Genomic DNA, 23,502 nt, shown 5'->3' with positions numbered 1-23,502 from the left:
AAAAAAAACACAAAAAAAAACAGAAACAAAAAACCCTCAAATTGGTTCTGGCTGTAGAAGGGCCAATGAGGCTTGTCTCTATTGTATGGTAAATGATTCAAGAAGTGTGGCTTTTATTAAACTAATAAATTCGTCAGAAGTTTATTTTTGTCTGAGCAGCGAGTGCACAATGTTCTTCTGTATGACTAAATTGATACTCTGGTCTATTTAAAAAAAATGTTGATAAAATAGTTTGAATGCAGTCAAAGCTGAATACAGGCAAGAGAAATGTCGATTTATTTTATTCAGGTGAAAAAAAACTAACATAAAACACTGCACTGAGGAGAAAATAGTTAAGTAAATTTTAGTAAAGGCCCCACCTTCGCACTCTCAAAAATGTCACACACATCCCCCAACACACACACACACACACCACCCCACCCCAGTGTATACCAAGAGTTTTGTATGTGCATTTATTTAGGTAATTATATATTACACAACTGTATGGTACACTAGCTTAAAAAATAACAGTGGCAATCAATTTCAGCATACATACATTTCTTTACAAATAGAATGTTGTCTTTGCACATTGTACTGTAACCTATGCTTGGATATGCCTAGCCCCTTTTCCCTTCAATCTTGATTTGAGGGAGAAAAAGCATCACCACGATGGCTAACAGGGAGGGTGTGTGAGTGTCGCCACCCACATGTAATGTATGGGGTCTCTGGCAAAATATACATATAATATATGCACTGCATGGAGTTTATAACATTCACTCATGTAGCAAGTGTATGGCAACATGAAATGTGTGGGGTATATGGTCACATGCGACATATGGGGTTTGTGGGAAAAATATACTAGTAGTGCATGGCCACATACACTGTATGGGGTCTATGGCAAACATACACAAATGTAGTGTATGGCTACACGTAATGTATGGGATCTTTGCCAAAAACATACATCCAGTGTGTGACCACATGCACTGTATGGGTTCTACGGTAGTATACATATGTAGTATATAGCCACATGCACTGTATGGGCCTTTGGCAAACATAGTACACTTATGTAGTGTATGGCCATACGTAATGTATGGGATCTTTGCTACAAAAACATACATCCAGTGTGTGACCACATGCACTGTATGGGTTCAATGGTAAACAATTTTTAGTACACGTATGTATTGAACAGCCACATGCACTGTATGGGTCCATGGCAAAACATACAACATACAGAGTTCATGGTCATGTACACCAAACATCACATGTGCCCCATTTATATTAAACATAAACAAACCAAAAAGTTGTCAAAACACATTTATTTGGCTTTAAAAAAAAACCTAAATAAGAGCTAAGTTCCATTTATTATACACATTTGAGAGATTTAACACTATCTCCACCCACTGGTACTGGCACAACAGCTGTCTTGTGGACAAATGAATGGTCACACTCAAAAAAATGCTGCATCAACAAATGATAGATTTCAATAATGCTTATGGTAGGTATGGATTTGGTGACTATTGGATACTATAGGTTCAATATATAAACTGCTTACCCTAATTTATTTTGCTACTCAAAGTAAAGTGTGAAAATCATGGTCAAATATATTCAACACAAGGAAAGTTCATGTATCACTTTTGTCTTTTCTTTCTAGGACTATTTAAACAGCAAATGTTATTTTTAGAAGATTTGTTCCAGTATCCTTCATGTATACCTCAGATACAAGGTAATGAATCAATAAGTGGGGTATTAGAAATGATAAAATAGATTGAAAGCCTCAGTACCTTTAGAGTGACACAAGTTGAGTTTAGACGTTTTTTTGGAGGGCATAATGTTTGCTGTAAAGTATAAGAAGCCAGCATACTGATGAAGAAAATTTGACAACTGTTTGCAATTGACTCAACTCAAACCTGGTAATATGATATAACTTACAAGATCCAATGATGTAATTTATTATACATAAAAAAAAAAAATAAAAAATAAAAAGTTGTGGCAATCCTTACATACTATGCTATCACGTGTTCTGACGATGCCAGATGACAACTGTTAAGTTATAGAAGCATCGGTGTTCAAGTGATCAATGACATATGGATGAGGATTGAGTATTTATTTCAGAATTTTAATTTATAAAACAATGCTATCATGGTTTCCTACTTGACAAATCAATGTAAAACGACATTGACCAAGTCTGTGTTTGTAACTCAATACATTGCAAAAAGTTCAAAAATGTGTAAAAAGTTTGTTGTATGTACAATAACATTTTGCAATCTATTAATCTTTTGCAATGTATTGAGTTACAAATACAGACTTGGTATATGTTGTTTTACATTGATTTGTCAAGTAGGAAGCCCTGATAGCATTGTTTTATAAATTAGAAATTCCAAAATAAATACCCAATCCTCATCCATATGACCACTTTAACATTATACTAAGAATAGTTTAATTTTTATGTAGGTATTTACACTTTGGGTGAAAAGGTTCTAGACTCATCAGCTTGTGTCACTTTCACTTGGTTTACATCATTCCATTATTCTTTATTTTGACTAATTTTTTGAGATGGTATTTGCTGAACTACTGAGTGATCCAATGTTTATCAAACTCTAGCAGTGTCAATTCAAATAGTCCAGACTGCTCATTCATACTGTTTGGACACATATTTTAATTCTGTGGACACAATGACAAGGTGAGATATGTCATGTTGTTCCTCCATCATCAGTCTACTCTTTCCAAAGGAGGTTGGCTGATGTGTGAGGGCGTCCTGACATGGCCCATCTTGGCTGATGTGTGAGGGCGTCCTGACATGGCCCATCTTGGCTGATGTGTGAGGGCGTCCTGACATGGCCCATCTTGGCTGATGTGTGAGGCTGCCCCAAACACGGCCTATCTTGGCTGATGAGTGAGACTGCTCCCAACATGGTCTATCTTGGCTGATGTGTGAGACTGCTCCCAACATGGTCCATCTTGGCTGATGTGTGAGGGCGCCCCCAACATGGTCTATCTTGGTTGATGTGTGAGGGCGCCCCCAACATGGTCCATCTTACAGACCACTTAATAATCCAAAGGACTGAAAGAAAGGTCCAGCAATGCTTTATTTCACTCTTTTTTTAAATTGTATGATTCACTTTTATCAACTTCTGTGATTTCTTTCTCAGAAGAGTTGCATGTTCCATGTTACACATGCATGACATGTAGAAAATCCACTAATTTTAGATCTTCAAAATTTGGCTGTACTGACACATGGGGGTTTCAGGAGTAAAGGTACCGGTAGTTCCTACCCCTGGCCTCATTCTGAGAGTACTATTAATCCCTGGACACTAGATGTCAGTACAAGGTCACTTTGGCAACCACAAGCAGTGTGAACAGACTGTCAGTATTTCCAACATAGTGAACACTTTTGATTCAAATCCACCTGAAATCACAATGTACATGTACCAACAACAGCATCCTCAGCTTTCACATGATCTGGTAACATTTACCTTAGATGACCACTAGAGGGCTCTTTTGTCATCGCAATATGGCGAAATACATAGCTAGAAATTCATATCACATGAGAAATTAAATGCTCAGTGATAATACCATTTCAATGTAAGTAGAAGTTATAATAATGACTAGCTGGAACTTTCCTTAAAACATTTCTCAAGTAAACGTTAGCTGATCTTTCAAAAAAATCAGCAAAAAATAGAAAATACAATTACAGCTACTTAGAGCATGATATTTAATTGTAAAACTCAAGTAGAGAGCACTAACTTTTAATTCCTGATACTTTGTAAGACCAGTTTCAGTTTCTTGTTAGTGACAACAAAACAAACCGTTTTTAAGGTAGTCAAGGATACCCTTTACACAGTAACTCAACTTCTTTATACAATCTACAAATAAATTATTTCGCAATTTAAAAAAAAAAACTTGGTAATCTCTCAATTTGCAATTTCTTAATCATTTTGTAAATATTTATATTACATATATATTATGAAAGAAGAGGAAATGAAACTAGAGTAATATGTAACATTCCCTTTTGATCAGAACATCACACGTAAAATATCAAACATTTTGGTGAATCTACTTTTTTTGAAAGGGAAAACACAACTAAAAATACTGTAGTGAGTATTTACCAGTTTCTTCTATGATCAGTCTAGCAGTGTGCCTCTATTCATTGCTACGCTATCACAGTCACTCCCTCACTTACAGTACAATACATTTAAAATGTACCATTTCTAACGAAGTTGCATTTTTTTCAATGGCTGTTTTTGAAAAGATTACAGTACATAATTTATTCTGCATTTTCTGTCTCTTGGACAAGTTGTAAAGTAACACTCTATAAAGACTTTTCCTAAATGTCAAAACTTTTTTTTTCAGTTGAAATAAAAACTCAACTCTGAGTTACAAAAATCGAATGTAGTACATGGTGTACTTTACTATATAGTCTAGATGCTAGCTGTGGCTTCATATCTCTCATCAAGTCTAGCGCAATGAGGAGCCGGGATGAAATGTCAAATTCAACTGAAGCCATCCACACTGTCATTAACATTATGTCTTTGTAACTAAATCCCATAATTCTGCTCAATAATAATTTAGTGTTTATTGGGGGCAGTCACATAATGTCCAAATATGGTTGGTACATTTGTCAGGATGATTTACATAATGCCCAAATATGGTTGGTACATTTGTCAAGATGATTTACATAATGTCCAAATATGGTATATTTGTCATATGAGGACACTACTTGTACACTGTTTTCATCACTCTCACAGTTAGGGCTTTACTCATTTGCATAACCAACTTTTGGTACCTCATTTCACATTGAGCTAGACAGGGTGAAGAGAAATCTTGAGAATCAAAGCCATGGACAGCCTCTAGACTAATTTTACTGGTACTGATAGATTGTATATTATATTTCAATTTCCATATTAATATCAAAACTGTGTAGTGCTTTCCTTTTGACCTTACAGCAAAGTTTTTCTTTCTAAAAACAAGCTTCTTTGAAAAAAGTGAATGATAGAAAACACAAAGAATTAAGATAATGACTTGGTTGTCTCTAGCTGCCCTTGTACATTTACTGCAAGAATCAGTATGGAAGAACTTTCTATACTAACCTTCCCCTCCCCCTCCCCTCCCCTAAATGCAAAGGTACAAAAACAAAACAAAACAAAAAAACATCGTGTTGATCTATAAACTTCCAAAAATAACCTCAAAACATGATTTATACCAGTGAGTACAAATTGAGTCAATATTCCAGTGAACAGGTTTGGACCGGTTTGGACCGGGTTGGACTGGTTTCGACCAGTTTGAACTGGTTTGGACTGGTTTAGAAAGGTTAGGACCGATTTGGACAGGTCGGTGTTATTAGGAGTGAGATCAATAATTCAACATAGATAAAAAACTTTGTTCTTTTAGTTTGAAAGTGGGGGTTTGAACCATTTCAGTTGTTATCCTACAAAAATAGTGCCAATGGTGTTGTAGCACGACTATGTAGTTTATGTATTATATTTAAAATGTTTATCCACATGCTGATCCACCCCCATTGTTACCTATGCAATATAAGCCATCATTTTAATGTTGTATTGGCTGTAGATTAGTTGCTGGGAGACTATATGTCAATTTTTAAAAAAAAGTGAATCCAGTTGCCTAGTAACCATCCATGTTGTTTTGCAATATACATCATTATTTGACTATTGCTGCGAACATGGACTAGTTGCTAGGTATGTATGTGTTTATTTGACACAGACGAAGAATTTAGTTTTTTTATCCTACTGATCTCACCCCTAAACAAACACTTCATTGAACATCATCCAGATGACAAAATTAGGAAATACCAGACAAGTGTGATAACACGTCAGGATATTGGTTTGCCATAAAAAATGAGATTGACATAGTATCTACAGTGAACTGGATGTAGCCATCAGTCAATTTTAGCATGTATATATCTTTGCTATGAATATTCATGAGTTTACCTGAATGATTGGGCAGTGATTTACCTAATAAGGAGATGAAGCCAGATTTCACCTTATTTGGAGTTGAAGCTAGGCTTTACCTTATTTGGACATTGTGAAGATTGATTTGCATAGTGTGTTTGATTTTAGGAATGTTTTATTGAGACAAACAGAAGATGGTATAGATTAATGGGCAATACCTTGATTATGGTTTCTTCTTGCAGAAATTTCATGTTAGAAATCTTAGAGTGGAAAGTTATAGTTTGGGTCTCTTTTTTGGTGGAAGAATGACGATGTTGAGCTTAGTTTATAACGTCGTTGCCAATCTCAAATATTACCAAAAATGCATTTCGAATTTTGTGTAAAATTGATCTGCACAGGTCTTACATACATTCCATCAAATGTAAATTAAGATATGAACTTCACTTGAAAATTTAGAGTTTCATCTTTATTCTTTACTGTTTTAGAGTTGTTTCCTGGTGAGTCATGGAAATGGTGTGGATTTATTTATCCGTAATCAAGGAAAGCAAAATGCCAGAAATCACAACCACTCACATGTTTTCTAGGAGTGGGGAGGATGCACATATACTAGAATACTATTGTGAACTTTAAGTCTGCCCAGGGGGGATCATATTATTTGAAAGAACAGGTATTATTTACTTGCCCTCTGCTTCAGTTAGGATTCATGAATTCATGTGAATAATGCTATAGAGTAAGTTTGTAAAATCATATTATTTGAAATAAACCAGCATCTATTGCTTTAGACTGTCCAAAATTGTGGCACAGTAGCTTGAATTACCTGGGATTACACTCAATATCCCATTCTTAGCAGTGCACTTTATCATGATGTATTTGTCCTAATTAAAAACGGAAGTCATTAAATTTCATTTACTATTTCCCCAGAATCATGGTGGTGGTTGTGGGGTGGGGGGGGGGGTGGGGGGGGGGCAGTAAGCAGTAGAGAGAGCCCCTAATGATGAAAGTCTGGGTATCCAAGACTACTACTTCAGGGAATTCATTCCAGGAGAATCGGCACACATACCAGAATAGTATGAGAAATTCCAATATTTCTATAGCTACTTGGGATTAATTCTTCCAGTAAAACTCTAACCATCAACTCCATTTATGATTTAACTTTCTACTCCTGTCATATGTGCAGGACTTTAAAGATGATGCAAGAACAATTCATTCTATAAACTAACACACAAATTGAGTAGTTTTAGCTTTTCTTCATTTTTTAAAAGTCATAAAGATAAAATCCTGTAAAGCATCTAAATTCATAGTACCCTGGTCACTCCTAATTTTCTGTATATTTTGTACCATTCCTATTGTTCCCTGTCACACAGAGAGCACCATTATTGTTACATGGGGGATAGTAGCGTCTAAGTATACATGGATACTGAAAAGGGCAAGTTGAACGACTGATGGGTAGGCAAGAGACCAGCGGTACATTTTACTTTCAATCTCTGAAGTTGTGAACCCAATGATACAGTCTTGGAGATGACGCACTCAAAGATCTTGTTTGCCTTTTCAGGGGACTTCACTTTCACTGTCGCTGCTACTAGATGAGTTGTCTCGTGATCTCCTCCTCTCTGGAAAAAAAAGAAGAGAAACAAAAGAGAGAATAATACATTTATTAGCTAAATGTAATAAAAAAATACAGGATTTTTTAAACGTAAGTGTTTACATTTAGTCTTTCTGAAGTATACAGCAATAACAAATACCTTTTGATTTACACATTTCAAGTGAAATTTGGAAAGTTTAATTTTTGCTAATGATATGTGGAAGGGATTACTGTGTCACATGCTAACAGGTACCGTCTATATTATATGAATTCGGTTCCAATTAACAGCAGGAACAAAACCTGAATGTGTAGATTACAACTACTACAACTACTACAACTACTCTTGATAATTGATGTTCATATCTTCACAGACACTATGTTTTGATGAAAAAAAAACGTTCATACCTGCTCGGAGGTGGTTAAGAGATGCCAGCATTCTTAGCATAAATGATGGCGGTACTGTGATTGTATCCCTGGTTTCATCCAACATTAGTTCATTTATACGCATCACCTGAAATCAACAAGGAATTCGGAAGTCAATAATCATAGTATCAGTGTTGATAGTCAATAAATTCTCAAAAACTCTGAATTTTAATTTTTCTTCCTTCAATCAAATTCCTAGGCATCCAAATGCTTTCAACAAAATCAGTATTTTGTAATATGATGGAATGTATAGTAAAAAGTACTATCACATGAAAATTGTTTCTACAAGACGCTCACCCCTCCCCCTTCCCACCCTTTCCAGATAACTTGCTATGTTGAACATGAAGTACATGGACGTAGGGTTGTCGGTGGCTGATCAGTCACCTCACATACTTCTTACAACTGCAGTCTGGGTTCAAACCCACCCAGTGCTGACTCGATCTATAAGAAGCTTTCCCCAGATACTCTGGTTTCCTCCTGCTTTAACACTACAACACTTTCAACTGCACAAAAGATGATAAAATGTCTACAGAGCTTTCTAACTTTTTACATTGATCTACTATTGTTCCTGTTCAGTGCCATAGAACATTACGTCGTATGGCGCTATACAAATTCTTTGGATTGATTAATTAATTATATCAATTTACAAATTTAATTTGGATCAATAAGGTATACTTTTGTTATGGCAGTAGCATGTTATCTCTATTAATTGGACAACTTAACAATAGGTTTATTTTTCAAACTTCCCACACCTCTTGGCCAAAATATTAATTTAAAATTATGCTTACTTCTTCAGCATTGTCTGGATATTCTGGTTGTTGTCTGAGTGGTGACCATAGTTTGATATCATAATCTATACCACTAGTTGCAAGAACTGTAAAACAATGCTGATGTATTAACATATACAGTAACTTTCTTCTGGGAATTTTTTTTTAATAAATGCTTGTTTTATACCAGTCTGTAAGGATTATTGTAACAGGGCGCCCTCAAACTATTGGCCAACACTTAGGAGGAGGTCAATAAGGGTAGAGTGACAATGTACTTTACAGTCTTAGTTTTATCCTTGCATATTCTCAATTTGAACTCAAAGTTATAACTCATCAAGTCAATGCATAAAAGTGATAAAACATATACTTGTGACTACTAGCTAGAGTTGGACTGACATTGGTTTTGATTACAAACCCTGTAACTTTGTTGTCAGAATTACCATGTGACTGGGACAATGGAAATGGCAAAACGAAATCTTTACCAGATGTAAACTGAATGACTTCCGTAAGGGCAAACCTTTAGGTTCTTGTTCCTTCACGCCTTGTTGAAATTAGTTACAACATCAATAAATAAAACGTGGCTTCGGAACTCCGGCAAACACATTGTACATATCCGCTTCAGGAAAAGTTGAGTTTGGCATATTTTCAACGAGTCCTAACTTTCACTAGAGTCCACCATTTCAGATATTGCAATAAATAACCTTCCTTATACGGAAGGTAAAAATGCTCAAATTAGTTAATTACTAATATCCAAATGAGAAGTTGGCATGGTAACTTACTGGGATCAAATGGATGTGGTTGTACACAATTGACAACATGTTTGTCACCCTCTAATAACATGACTAACTTGGCAGTATACCGATCCCAGATAAAGATATGACCACAGTCTGAACCACTCAAAACAAAATTATTTCCCCAAAAGTTAGCTTCCTTGATCTGTGAAAAGCAAAATATTGAATACAGAGATAAGTTTAATTACAATGTAACTGACGACTTATTTTCTTGAAAGTTTCAATATTTCCTAAATTCTTTAGAAGAAATTTAAACTGAATTTTTTGGACTACAAATTTATTTGCAAAAGTGTCAAGAAAATATTTATTTTTTTGTTATACTGTTTCAAAGGAAATGAATGCCTCCAGTAACTTGTTTTTTTGAAATATTAGGAGATGTTGAAATCACAACATTTTATTGCTGAATCACATCACTGGATTGTGTTGTAGTAAATGGCTTCCATGGCAACAATAGTATTGACAAGAGGCAGCAATATGCTCATCACTGTACTGTGTTGAATGTTTGGGGTAAACTGGTCCCATAGTAACACTTATATTGCCCACAGGTTATAATATATACACATCACTAACTGTGTTTAGCGTATTGAGTAAACTGGTCCCATAGTAACATTCATATTGTCCACAGGTTACAATATACATTGTATGCACATCACAGTACTGTGTTTAATGTACGGAGTAAACTGGTCCCATACTAACACATATATTGCCCACATATTGCAATATAAACAAATCACTAGACATGCATGCTAGATTTTAAAATTTAGTTACAATCTTTACTTAAGGGTGTGTAATAAATTTATGATGTAAGCTACAAACCATAGTTCTAGAGTTCCTATGTCCTCTAAATATTCTCTTTATAGATGGCTGGTGTACATTCTTCATTTCTTGTTCTTCCTTCTCTTTCTGTTCCTTCTTGATTCGGAACAATTCCCTGATCCTTGATTCTGCCGAGTCAGCTGCCGGAGAGTGTAATCTCTCTTCATCAGTTGGTCTACGTTCATTTGCCTCAGTAGTACCAGATCTACAGTACAGACAATTGACATTTTATAAGAAATGCCTAGCTCTGTGTTAACACAGGGCCAGTGTTAAAATGGCACAAACTTTAGGACAAGAAGTTTAGGACGAAAAAAAAAAGAATTGTTTCTGGTCAGGACATTTTGTCTAAAGAGGTGCGATGACACAAATTTTTCTTTTTCAATTCTCAACAAACCTGTCACTAAATCTACTATACATGACAGGTACTATTCTTTTTATTTACTACTTTAGAGTAAGTTTGTATGTGGGGCAGATGTCGTTTGCTTGTTCATGATTGGCTCTGCAGTTGTCTTCACTGAAGTAAGGCAGGTTATTTTTGTGTTTTCCCCAGATCTGCAGACTGCATGGGCTGGACAAACACACAAAAAAACCGACGTGGGGGTATTTAAGTGAAGTGCGCGCTGACCAGAAACAATTCTTTTGTTTTTGGCCTTATACTGGTGTTAACTTTTTATATAGGTGAAAATACGGTACATGACCTTGAGATTCTTCTTTCCCTACATACCTGTTCTCTTGTTGCCTTTCTCTCTGTCTCTGTCTAGATCTTGGTGGTGCCAGAATAAGTTCATCACTGTCATCACTATCAGTGTCATTCTGATAGCTACTAGCTGCAACATCCATTACTATGGTAGGACTCCTAACAAGACATAAACAAAATCATTACATAATTATGTACCAGAGATTACTTGCACCGGTACGCAAGCATATTAGTAACCAGCAAATACCCTAGATTTATAGAGTATGCTACCCGTCACTTAAATCAATGATAACTGTAAAATAGAATCTTAATATTTAACTTTACCTGGGTTCCTGTATATCGGCTGATTCAGTCCTTGTTCTTTGATCTGCCAATATCTCAGCTCTGGTTAGTTGTGGCTGAGTGGTGGTAGTCCTACTGGTGGTGGTGGTTGTTGTTGCTGTGGTAGTCTTAGTGGTGGTACTTGGTTCCGTACTACTCTCTGTAGTGGATGTACTTGGTCCACTAAAACTAATCCGTCTACCTTTCTCAGGTGATGATGTATGTTGTCCTGTTTTTCTCTCCTGAATAAAGGAAAGTTGTCATATTTTTTTTTAACATCTCACACATGTATTGTAACAAATGACATTAATTTTATCTACATTTTATCTCACTTTGAAAACAAACAAACAATGTTCTGTGTTAGAATCTTCATTGTTTCATTTGACAGTGATTTTGATTTGTTCACAGTAAGATGAAATGTATCATTTATATTCTTGTGTGCTGTCAATGTCTGTACTTGGTTTTTCTGTGATGTGTTACTAAAGGCGCTGGGTGAGATGTAATAAACCCCATGCTGCCTATTTGAAACTCTATAGTCACTCTAGTTTGGTAGTAATTGAAACTGTATAGTCACTCTGGTTTGGTAGTAATTGAAACTCTATAGTCACTCTAGTTTGGTAGTAATTGAAACTCTATAGTCACTCTAGTTTGGTAGTAATTGAAACTATATAGTCACTCTGGTTTGGTAGTAATTGAAACTCTACAGTCACTCTAGTTTGGTAGTAATTGAAACTCTAGACATTCTAGTTTGGTAGTAATTGAAACTCTATAGTCACTCTAGTTTGGTAGTAATTGAAACTATATAGTCACTCTGGTTTGGTAGTAATTGAAACTCTACAGTCACTCTAGTTTGGTAGTAATTGAAACTCTATAGACATTCTAGTTTGGTAGTAATTGAAACTCTATAGTCACTCTAGTTTGGTAGTAATTGAAACTCTATAGTCACTGGTTTGGTAGTAATTGAAACTCTATAGTCACTCTGGTTGGTAGTAATTGAAACTCTATAGTCACTCTGGTTTGGTAGTAACTGAAACTCTAGTCACTCTGGTTTGGTAGTAACTGAAACTCTAGTCACTCTGGTTTGGTAGTAATTGAAACTCTATAGAGACTCTCGTTTGGTAGTACATGTAATTGAAACTCTATAGTCACTCTAGTTTGGTAGTAATTATTGATCACTATCTCACAAGTAAATGTCTCTTTCATCTGATTTCAATGGATAGAATATAAAACATTAATCAACTGTCTCCATATCTAATATTTCATTTTGAATGAATTTGAATAGATTTGCATATTGAGGTAGTCTGTAAGGTATGCCAGGTGAGGGCGCCCTCACACATCTGCCAAACCTGATTGAGGCCATTTACTCTAAACTTGCTCCCTCACAACAGTCTCTTGCACACTTACCATAGGATGAGAATCTTCAATTCTGTCTCTCAATGCAAATATCTCTCTTGATTCATCAGAGTGTAAATGTTTGTCCTCCTTCTCATCTTGCTTGTCTTCTTGTGTTGGTTTGGATGATGTAGCTTGCACACTATCACTATCAGCAGTCGTCGTGTCCACTTTAGTTTTTGACTGTTTGCTTTGTGTACTTACAGTTTCTCCTACATCCATGGACGAGTCACAGAGTTGTCTTTCTTTCTCAGCTGATTTTGTCTCAACTTGTTCTGAATCCGTATGTTCACTTTTACTTTTTAAATTCTCACTGTCAGTTCCCCTCTCTGTTGTTGTTTTCTTTGTGTACCAACCCCTACCATGTTTAGAATCAGATGAGGAATCACTCCCGACATCTGAATCTGAATCTGAATCTGAACCTGAACCCAAACCCCTGTCCTTTCGTTCACTTGTCGTTTCGTCCTCCTTTTGCTGATCGTTTTCATCTTTTGAACGTTGCTTTGGCAACCTTTGGGCTGAGGCCCTAGATTTCTGGTTCTCACTGTCACTAGAATCAGAACTAGAGGGATCATCATCATCATTGCCAGCAACACGTGGTGTTTTACTAGTACGTTTGCCAGACTGTTGCCTGGTCTTTCTAGGTTCTGTTTCAGTTGGTGGGTCATCCGACAAACTGTCTGAACTTTTATCCATACGCTTACGCTTCTTTTTAATTGTCGCAAGCTGAACATCGAGAGAGCTACCGCCAGGCTGTATTGACAACATTCTTAGTTCTATGTCATTTGTCGGCCTGTTTAAAAAAGTCAGTTCATCTTCGTCACTTTTACTTTTCTCCTGTTCTGTAGTCGTAGCAGTAGCAGCACTAGCTTCAGATTGAGATGCACTTGGTTGATTCACACCTGATGGGCCTGGTTTGGGTTCACTTTCTTGCGGTGTGGAGGCTGGCAAGGAAGTTGGTGTTGTAGCCTCCTCTTTCTTTTTAGTTGGTTTAGGTTGGTTAGGGAAAGCAAATTTAATTGTACTGTTTTCCATTCCCTCTGTTGTATAGTGTAGACTTATCACTGCCTGTGTAAGTGCTTTCTCTGACTTGCGAATACCTGGAATATCACTGCTGGAATCTGAAATAATTTGAATAAAACAAATGGATTCTTGATTCTTCCATTTCATTTCATTTAATGGGGTCTTTAGGATGTGGGTATTTTTACTTCTGGAATGACAGCTGTCTATCAAAACAATGCTACCTTGTAATCTTTTATGGCTCCAGTGATATGATAACACTAATTGGTGATATGGGATTTACATATAGCCCTTTAAGGATGGTAAGTAGGTGAATACCAACCAGTGTGCCCTCTAAGCCATTTGGTGTTCCCCTATCTCTTACTGTACATGTATGGTGACTCACAGGAAATGCCGGTTTCTATCATTTTCACTCACAACAACAAAATTTGGCTATCATTAGAGGGCTCACTGATACCAACTGAATTCCCAAAGTATTTTTTACCAGGTTTCAAACTAAATGTTCCCCAACTTAAGTGGTACATATTATGGAAATCTATGCAAGTTAACCAGATTTCCTCCTCTGTTACCGAGTCCCCAAACAAAATCATGGTATACGTTATGGAACCCTATTTAACATGTAACCAGATTTACCTCCTCTGTTATTGGGCTCACCCAACCAAAACAGCAGTATCATCGTGATATACATTATGAATGAACTGACCTTACATACAGCCTTTCCACATCACACAATGTATAGCACTACTGGTAACAAGACTGAACCTTACCATCATTAGTATTAATGGCACTACCAGCAGCACCTCCTGTACTTTGCTCCTCTCTACTCTCATCTGCATCAACTTGTCTGTCACTATCCATTGTATTTCCTTCCACTGTCTTACTTTGACTGGATTCTCCACTCTCAGTTGCTTGCTTTGTATCTTTAGCTGCTATCGTCTCCTTACTTGAGGCTTTCTTTTCAAGTGCTGCCGTATCGTCATCAGACGAAGACGACTCACATTCTTTAATCTCAATCTCACATTCCACTGTCCTGATTGGCACTGCTGCGAGGGGTCTCTCATCTTCTTCTTCTTCTTCACTTTCACTGGATTCAATGCTTATTATATCTCTTGAAATTTCCGTCACAGCACCTCTGTCCTCTCTCGGTCTATCTTGTGATGTTGTTGCGCTTTCTTCTGATTCCGTAGGCAGTGAAGTGTCTGATTTTGCTGATTTTTCTTCTGTTTTAGGTGCTGACACAGTTTTTGATTCCAATTCTGACATTTCTGTTGGTTTTGTGGGTGGCAATATCTTTGGTTTGTCTTTTTTAGGTGATGATGCAATCTCACCTGTTTCAGGGGAGGCTAGCACTACTGACTCCTCTTTTTGAGGAGCATCTTGAATTGAGTCTGTAGAAGTTGAAGGTTGTGGTTCTGATTCACTTTCTTTTGCAGCGCTTGTAGTCCCGCTTGCACCCGCAGAATCAGTTTTTGACTCCACACTGGCCTTGTTAGATTCATCAGTGGTTTCAGCAGAAGCAGCTGCTGCTTCTCCTTCTCTGTTTTCAGTTTCTGCTGCTGGTTGTGATGGACTTACAGCAGCACTGGCTTCATCTTCTCCTTCCTGGCTGTTTTGTGGCCGTCTTTCACCTGCTCTCCGACTGGCATGTGATGACGATGGATCTTCTAGCCATCTTGTAAACATGTCTGACATTCTCTGCATCAATGATACATGTGGTGGTCGCTCACCCTCTGTAACGAAATAGAAATGGTATCATCAGAAACTGACACTGACACTCCCACAATTTTTCATAAATTTAATGAAAATCTTTCTTTAATAGGGTCACAATCAAGAGAGAAGGGGAGAAGTCCTGTTTATTAATAACAGGGTTTGAGAGTGGACACAATATGATTTAAAAAAATTTCCCCTTTAAAAAATACATGTAACCTTTACTGGAAATGGTTCAATCTCTCTAATCATGTGCATTACCTGTTAACTTATTATTGATGGTACTGTGCACACTGAACCAGGGATTGAAACCAGGCCTGTAACTACCTGTACTTGAATGTGATAAATAACATTCAAATCTTTTCACTACCTGTAAGTTTTTAAATTTAAAACTCACCTTCTTGTCTTTCACTCTGTGGTCTAGCTTTAGGACCTGTATCCGACCAATCACCACGGAGACGCAATCTCTTAACAGGATGAATGGGTGGCTATAGAAGACAAATGATACCCAGTAATGAATGCACTGTTAACAGCTAAACAAACATGTAACTCGCAAAAAAACATTTGCTTGAATGAATTGAGCTGAGGAAAGACATAAGACAATGACAAAATTAGGTAAAAAACAATGATACAACTGACAGTGATACAAAAAGAACAGTGATGAGTGCCTGTGATGCAGGTTCAGATGAAACTTTTAGCAGTATCAGACACTAACAGTCGTACTCGTTGATTATAACATAACAAGTAGTATTCTATCAATTAACTGAGTTATGGCATCCTGGTCCATGTGGCGTGTATGCTTTGACAAGTTATCAACAGTAATTACATTGTAAGTCTTTGTATGAAGAATGACATATTCCAGTTTATCATGAGCAAGCAAATGCATCAGTGTTTTTTCACAGGCTGTATGTAATGGGGGGTTGAGAGGTATGTGCCTACTGTGAATCTCATGTATGTGCATGAAGCCCCATAGACATACACATGTATTAGCATCTACTATGGTGTTACATATAGAGGATATTAGACCTAATGCAAGCCAAGTTGAACATGTTCGAACAGAAAACATGGGAATTTATACCCTAGTCATTCTATGTTACAAAATTCACACATCTACATTATTGGTTGTGAACGTGAATGAGTCAGAATATGATGAATCTGAATATCGAAAATTGTCATTATTTTTCTCCAAATGTCATAAATTATGCTTTCAAGGCTATAATTATATGTAATCCTCAGTATTCTTCATTCAGCCAGAAAGTACTTGTGACCAAAGAGTTGTCAATACTCTTCTTTTGACTTGTAGTGACAAGGCCCCTTAGGTTACTGGTATTTTCCTTGGCTGAACAAAGAAAAATATTGGAGAATAGAGATCTTAGTGTACCAGACAACACTTACTGGCGCCTCTTCCGTTCTTGTTCGGCTACCACTGCTGGTAGAAGCAGATACAGATGCTGCTTGTGGTTTTGACTCTGTACTTCCTTTTTTAGACTTGGAAGATTTGGGAATAGCACCTGGTGAAGGTTCTGCTTCTGATTTCTGAGCTGGTGCAGTGGAAGTATTCAATTCTTTTGTTCCTCTGTCCTTGGTGTTGAATAAATAGATGTAGTCTGAAGAGTAACTGACGGCCACCTCTTCCCCATCAGGTGAATAGCTTAGTGATGTCGGTCTGCAGTATTTCCTGACAAGCTGAGGAGGACAGAACCTGGCAAACATTCCTTGAATACCCCTACCAGTATAGTGACCTGTTTGACAAGGACATTGAGGTGGGCAGTGGTCACCATTTTGACAAAATACAAAAGACCATGAGCTAAGAGATCGACTGTTTACAGAAGAGACTGAAGTGTGGCGAAACAATGAATTAACTAACACCTTATGTGTAAGCATAGACCCTCCACCCACATGGTGTAATCTGTGAAAATCAGCTGATAACAGCTACAAACATTGGGAATAAAATACACTCAACATTTATACTATCATCTTTATTGAACATAAAATTAATCTAAAACATGTTAAAATCTTCAGATATATGCCTCCTGCCCCCTGTGACCAAACATGATATTTTGTCTAATAGCAATGTTCATCATGTGGTGAATACCCTGTAAGGCTTTATCAAATATGTATGGAATGAAAACCTACCAGTTGCTCTAGTACCCAACATCCTCCTATCAAAGAGTCTGACAGAGCTGTCGGAACAGCCTACAGCTAATTGATATGGGATTATAGGATTAACGGCTAGTGATGTCACAGCACGACGACAGTTGATCAAAATATCCTGTTACCATGGAGACACGAAATCCCATGATCAGTACATTTCCTAGAACTTACAAGTTTCATCACACAACATACAATAAAATTATAATTACAGGTTTTTCTTTTTTTTCAATCTGTAAATGAGGAGCAAGTTAGAAGCAGTGAATTTATTTTATGGAAACATGGGAATTATAGGAGATTTCCTATTGTTTTGAACATGAAACTTGAATACATGAAACTTGTGTTATAACCTTTGTAAATCATTTGAATGTTGTGTTAATATCCCAAAGTAGTCACACACATGCATACTTGATACACCAGTAGAAAAACACAAAAACCTCTTAATCCATATTTTTAGTTACTGGTTAAACTAGTAGACATGACTATAATGCTATTTTTACCTCTCTACAGTCTTCACTGATACATCTTGTTTTCATTCTCAGATCAAACCATCTCACTGTGCCATCTTCACCGCAGGATAAGAAGGTATAGGAGTCATTGGGTACTGTCATTATCTGTGGAAATCATACAATTATAAATATACCCTATAGTGCTGGCAACAACACACAACCTTCACATATTTTGAACATGTGTAAAGCTTTTGTCAAGAATTCTTACACAAGAACGTCTAATTTTAACAGGTATTTGGTCTGTTAATTATAATATGGCGTACCATCCTATCAGAAACCTGATTTTGGCTGAAAAGCACTGCTTACATGTATCTTACAATCTAACAGCAAGGCATTGAGCCACATTATGGTCAAACATTTTGCAGCCATTTTTTTAAAGTAACTGTACCAATACATTGTATGTGATCAATGCTTATGGAATCATGATGGGCGAATAGTTAGCATAGCCAGCTTGGAAACTGCAGGTTGTAGGTTTGAACCCCATCAGTGCCAATTTTTCTTGAATGACTAAAGTCTTTGTCAAGACTTGAACCATGATTGTGCCTCAGTCAACCCAGCTGAGTGGTATGTAAGGATACCTAAAACATTAAACTGAGAGTCTCAGTTTGCAAAAAATAGTCTCTGGGAACAGTCTCAGAAGACAAAAAACGCCAGTTTGGCAAAAAATCACCATCTGAGACCAGTCTCAGTTTGCCAGTCTCAGATGGCCCCAAAAAAATCAACTTGAGAATGAACGACATATAAAAAAACAATCATGTTTTGCAAAGTACAATGAGTATATCAAAATTGAAAATAAAGTTACCATAAGATGAGATGACAACAAAATATACATTCCGAATTCATTGGAGTCTACAAATAAATCAAGATCATCCACAATACTGCTACTTACTTCATATGTACAGCCATAATGACAGTTAAACATTCTTGTACCATACAAGTCTTCTCTTTCCACTTCATTGTAAGATATCCGTCCATCTCCTGAACATGACACCGTCTACAACATTAATCAAATAAGATGATAACGTTTACAGTTTAGTGGGTTGCAATCAAATTTTCTTAGTAAGCACTATTGAACTAATTAAAGAACACAAAGTTCTTAAAATGGTCATTAGCTACAAACTTGCAAAATGTTTTCAGATTTAGAATAGCCAAACAAATATATTTATAAATATTTGTACATCAATTATTCAATACATGACATTATAAGTTATGAGCACAATAAATATAGCTAAAAATTATGTAGGCCCATGAGATATAACATTTTTGACACAAAGATAGACATATTTCAACTCTAGACTACCAATAACAGAGACACAACAAATGCAGCAGGATCCTTCCTTTGCCCAATCACATTGAACACTGGCTTCTAATGAAAACATTACACATGGACTTGATGATTTTAATGACTACAGTTGTTTATTTTCTAACTGATAATCAACATTTCAACTTGACTGTTTATACATCCCCATGTGTGGCACCTATGTAATTGATTCTTTTGCATTACAAGTTGTCTAAGGGTGTGTAATAAATGTCATGTTGCATGAGTGAAACACCAGGCCTACATCATTTTAGCCATAAATGCATAGATAGGTATATGCACATTTGTGCAATCTAGTTTACACATACGTATGTATACACATACACATGCATGCACACACATGCACACACATGCATACACACACGCACGCTCGCACGCACGCACGCACGCACACACACACGCACACACACACACACACAGTTTCATGACAAAAATTAAGATTTCAAATGAGATATCATGTCTCAATTGACTTGGGCTAAAAGTTAGCTTAGTAAAGAGTAAAGATAAACCAACATCACATTAAGTAACTGTACCTGCTTGTCTTTTGAGTTAGGGATGAATCTTGCACTGAAAATATTGGCATTATGACCTGAAGCTACAGTAGCAATGAGTTTACTGGTGTGTGGATTAGTAATACAGAGTTTCCTGTCATCTGAACCTGATAGCAAGGTTTGTCCACTGTCACTCCAACTTATTGTATTTACCTACAAATCACAAACAAAACAAAGTTTTAACATCCTGCCCTTCAACTGTACCAGATTAGCCTGTTTACAGTGATGATGTGTTACTCAAATAGCTCTCATATTTCTTAGCTTCTCTTACATGTACTTCGCATTCAAACTGATTCAGTTAGCCATAATAAGCCCAAAAGTCATTCTCAGAATACCCATAGTTTACAACTAAACATTCACACTTCATGTGTTGTGTATATGTAGCAGTTCACAGGGCTAAAAGGTAACTATTTTAACATAGACAACAGTGATTTCTGCACTAAGTGTTTATAGCAGTTGCACAGGTTAATTTACATAAATGACTTCATTTGAATAATCAAAGGGAGACTAATCAGTTTATAGGGATATTTTGAAAACGTAATATCCTTGTGATAAGGGAAGTTAAGACAAGCTGAGGAATATGAGAGCTATCGAAATAACATACATGTATCAGAGCTGTAAACAGGCTAGTACAAGGTCTTTCCTGAGCAGAAGTGAGTTATTGCCAACTAAGGTTGAACTAGACAAGAGTTACCCTGCCTGACATCATCTTTATACATGCATATTTGTATTAGGCATGTAACTAACAATGTATAATCAACATTGACATGGTTTGTAAACAATATAACTAAGGCCTGTAAACTCACACATCTCAGCCATACAGCTTGTACCATTCAACCATAAAGTAAATTGGGATAACAAAGAAAACATTTTCTTCTTTGAGAACTCTGGATGTTCAATGTATCATCAGTTGAAAATTATGACTATCCTGACAACAGATTTCAATTTTTATATATATGTCACATTTCAAACAGATTTGTCACATTCTCTTAACAGAATCCATATTTTACTTACACATCCACGGTGTACATTCAGGGTGTGATCAAGCTTCAAGCGTTGCATAAATCCCTTACTGCCTGAAATTTCACACAAAAGGAAAGAAAAGATTTGTCACATGACATATACTACAATTTATAAACCATAGAACTGTTTTTTAAAAAAAAGGTAATTTTATGACGAACATCACAAAATATAAGCAATGATTAGACAAAGTGTCATTTTTACTGGTAACTTATTTTCTGAGCAGTGAATAGGAAGAGGTCTAAATCAAACCTGCACTACATGTACCTCGGTTTCCTCTGGCTTTTTGAAAATTCTTAGTAAACTTACTAATTGGGTTCAAAAAGTTGTAGTAAATTTCAGAAATCATTAGTCAACTTAGGATCTATATTTAATATATATCAAAACCAGACCAAAATTACTTGACATTAAAAATACAGACTAGCTGCAACTGGGACATATTTTTTTCATCAAATATGTGTAACCAACGATATATTTGCTAAAAATTGGTCAATTACTTTTAAAAAGACATTGTATTTCCATCTCTATATAATTATGTTGATATGAAGTGGTCAATTTTAGGTAGTATAGTGTAGTGACAAGTTTAACCTTGTATGAAAGATTTGTTTTGAATCTGTCACCATGTTAAAACTATACTGGTGTAACGAGTAACATTTTTTGATCAGACACAACCACAATATATTCTCTGCAAAATTATTAAAAATACCAATAATTAACTGTACATGTTAATCAGTGGTCGGTATTATCCATATAAGCAGTACAGAAACACGTTGAAATCATGATCGCTGTTGAGGGTGCTGATGTTTGGGTGTGGATCCAAAAATCACATTTGATTTGATTTATCATGTGTATACATGTAGCCACAAAAAATATGTTTACTCACTAGTGATGCGATACTGGTGTACAATATTACGAGTAAGTTATTGTACATAACTAAACATTTTTAAAAAATATTCCAGTTGCTGCTAGTGCAGCTGTAATGTTGATGGGAAGTGTCAAATCATAATTGCAGATTTAAAATTATAGCAGTACATTGGTTTACAAAATGTTAGGATCCAAACATCTGTCTTTCTTACAATAACTATATTAATTTTCTACAGTATGCCCCTATATAAATTTGAGTGGATTTCATGAACAATTTATAACACTGACAAATAATTTGTCCACAGTTCATGAAAATTATGTGTGCTGTAGCTGTGAGAGAAAGGTTACTATAAAGCCATACATGTACTGACCAAAGGGATATCAAGTGTTATTAGGACACTGACCAGCTGTTTCTATTGTTTATAATCACTGACTTGTAAGGATTCAAACAAAACACAATAGCTGAACAAGCATATGTTTTGTCTTAGGAACTTGAAATATTTGTTATAGTCTTGTCAGCAGTAGATCTTACTGGTTAAACACTCAGGCCCATCTCTTGGAAGTTGGAGAGGAGGGGGAATGGGGATGGGGAGGAACCCTTCTCATTCATTCATAGTTTATTCGCTAATGTACAAATGTATATATATAAAAAATACATTAGAAATCTTCTACCCTAATTACTGATTTTTGAAGACTCCCCAAATTATCTAATTACATTATGTAACATAAGTTATATTAATTATTATGCTGTTATGTTACATATAATATTTATCAAATTAAATTAAATTAAATTAGATTATGTTATATTATATCTCAAATGTGACATCTTGATACTGTACATAAATCAGATCACACTGTCTTGAATTTGAATAAGATGCAATAAATTGATGGGTTGATGAAATTGTTAACAAATCCTTAAAAATATGTTTGGTTACAGACCCTGTGTATGGGATAGATGTTTGGTTACTAATGACAATGGCATACACGTGTTACAACACGTGAGACAGGGATTGCACCGTCTGTGTTTTCTGTTTATTTTTGTTTTCCTTTGGTGATTGTTTTTTATTCAATGAGATTGCACACTGGATACCAAATCTCTGCAACGTATTAGTAAATCGTTGTACAATCGTAGCGGAAAGCGCACACTTATTGTAAATATAGCGCATATCCTGATATCCATAAAAAATAAAATAGGGGTCTGTCTAAACTTGCGTTAGATCGTCAACCGTTTCAACTACTAATTGGACCGCTGACATGTCGACGCTTCGTCTACGATTCATTAATAAAATTTTATCAATTTATGGAATGTTTCATACTCACTTGTTACGCTGCGTCGAACTCCGGCTTCATCTTGAAGTCCAAGAGAACGCCAATTTATGTCCCAGACGATACTGCTATCCATGGTTTCATAAATGGGCTACCGTTTTACTCCTACAATTTTTAATTTGGGGAGAAACGAATAAGGAACTACCTGCAACAGTGGTGCGCCATCTTGTAACACGAAAATAGTAGACCATTCTGTCGAACAAGATATTAGATATTCATAAATTTTGCACATATTTATTGATATCACTAAACTTATTTGCATAGCTATATTCCAATTTATCATCATTTGATTATTTCATAGCAAAATAACATATTTGACAAATTCACGAACATACGATTTACGAATGTCAAAATTCGTTCGC

The 23,502-nt window shown here is 36.0% G+C and overlaps 1 protein-coding gene across 1 annotated transcript; it reads right to left on the bottom strand.

Annotated features, from left to right (window-relative positions):
• Positions 1–6,998: 6,998 nt before the first annotated feature.
• Positions 6,999–23,280, bottom strand: LOC144433146 (DDB1- and CUL4-associated factor 6-like). The gene is made up of 17 exons (XM_078121456.1): positions 23,135–23,280; positions 20,945–21,006; positions 19,913–20,083; positions 18,951–19,055; positions 18,053–18,166; positions 17,538–17,673; positions 16,921–17,143; positions 15,799–15,878; positions 14,462–15,424; positions 12,687–13,795; positions 11,286–11,524; positions 10,989–11,120; positions 10,265–10,469; positions 9,437–9,593; positions 8,679–8,764; positions 7,873–7,978; positions 6,999–7,495 (listed from the first exon to the last, which is right to left on the bottom strand). Exons 1-17 carry the CDS (start codon positions 23,214–23,216, stop codon positions 7,434–7,436), a joined length of 4,032 nt encoding a protein of 1,343 aa, XP_077977582.1. The 5' UTR covers positions 23,217–23,280; the 3' UTR covers positions 6,999–7,433.
• Positions 23,281–23,502: the final 222 nt, after the last annotated feature.

This window comes from Glandiceps talaboti, chromosome 3 (genome assembly GCF_964340395.1).
Source record: "Glandiceps talaboti chromosome 3, keGlaTala1.1, whole genome shotgun sequence".
In the NCBI taxonomy this organism is placed as follows: Eukaryota; Metazoa; Hemichordata; class Enteropneusta; family Spengelidae; genus Glandiceps; species Glandiceps talaboti.
This window is presented reverse-complemented; position numbering and strand designations above follow the sequence as displayed.

Bases quoted from the DNA above. Each gene is read 5' to 3' on its own strand.
- LOC144433146 (XM_078121456.1), bottom strand. From the start codon at position 23,216: ATGGATAGCAGTATCGTCTGGGACATAAATTGGCGTTCTCTTGGACTT. The intron at 19,056-19,912 runs GTACAGTTACTT...TTAATGTTGTAG, and splicing joins CTAACTCAAAAGACAAGCAG to ACGGTGTCATGTTCAGGAGA. The intron at 9,594-10,264 runs GTTTGTAGCTTA...TGCTTTTCACAG, and splicing joins ATAGGAACTCTAGAACTATG to ATCAAGGAAGCTAACTTTTG.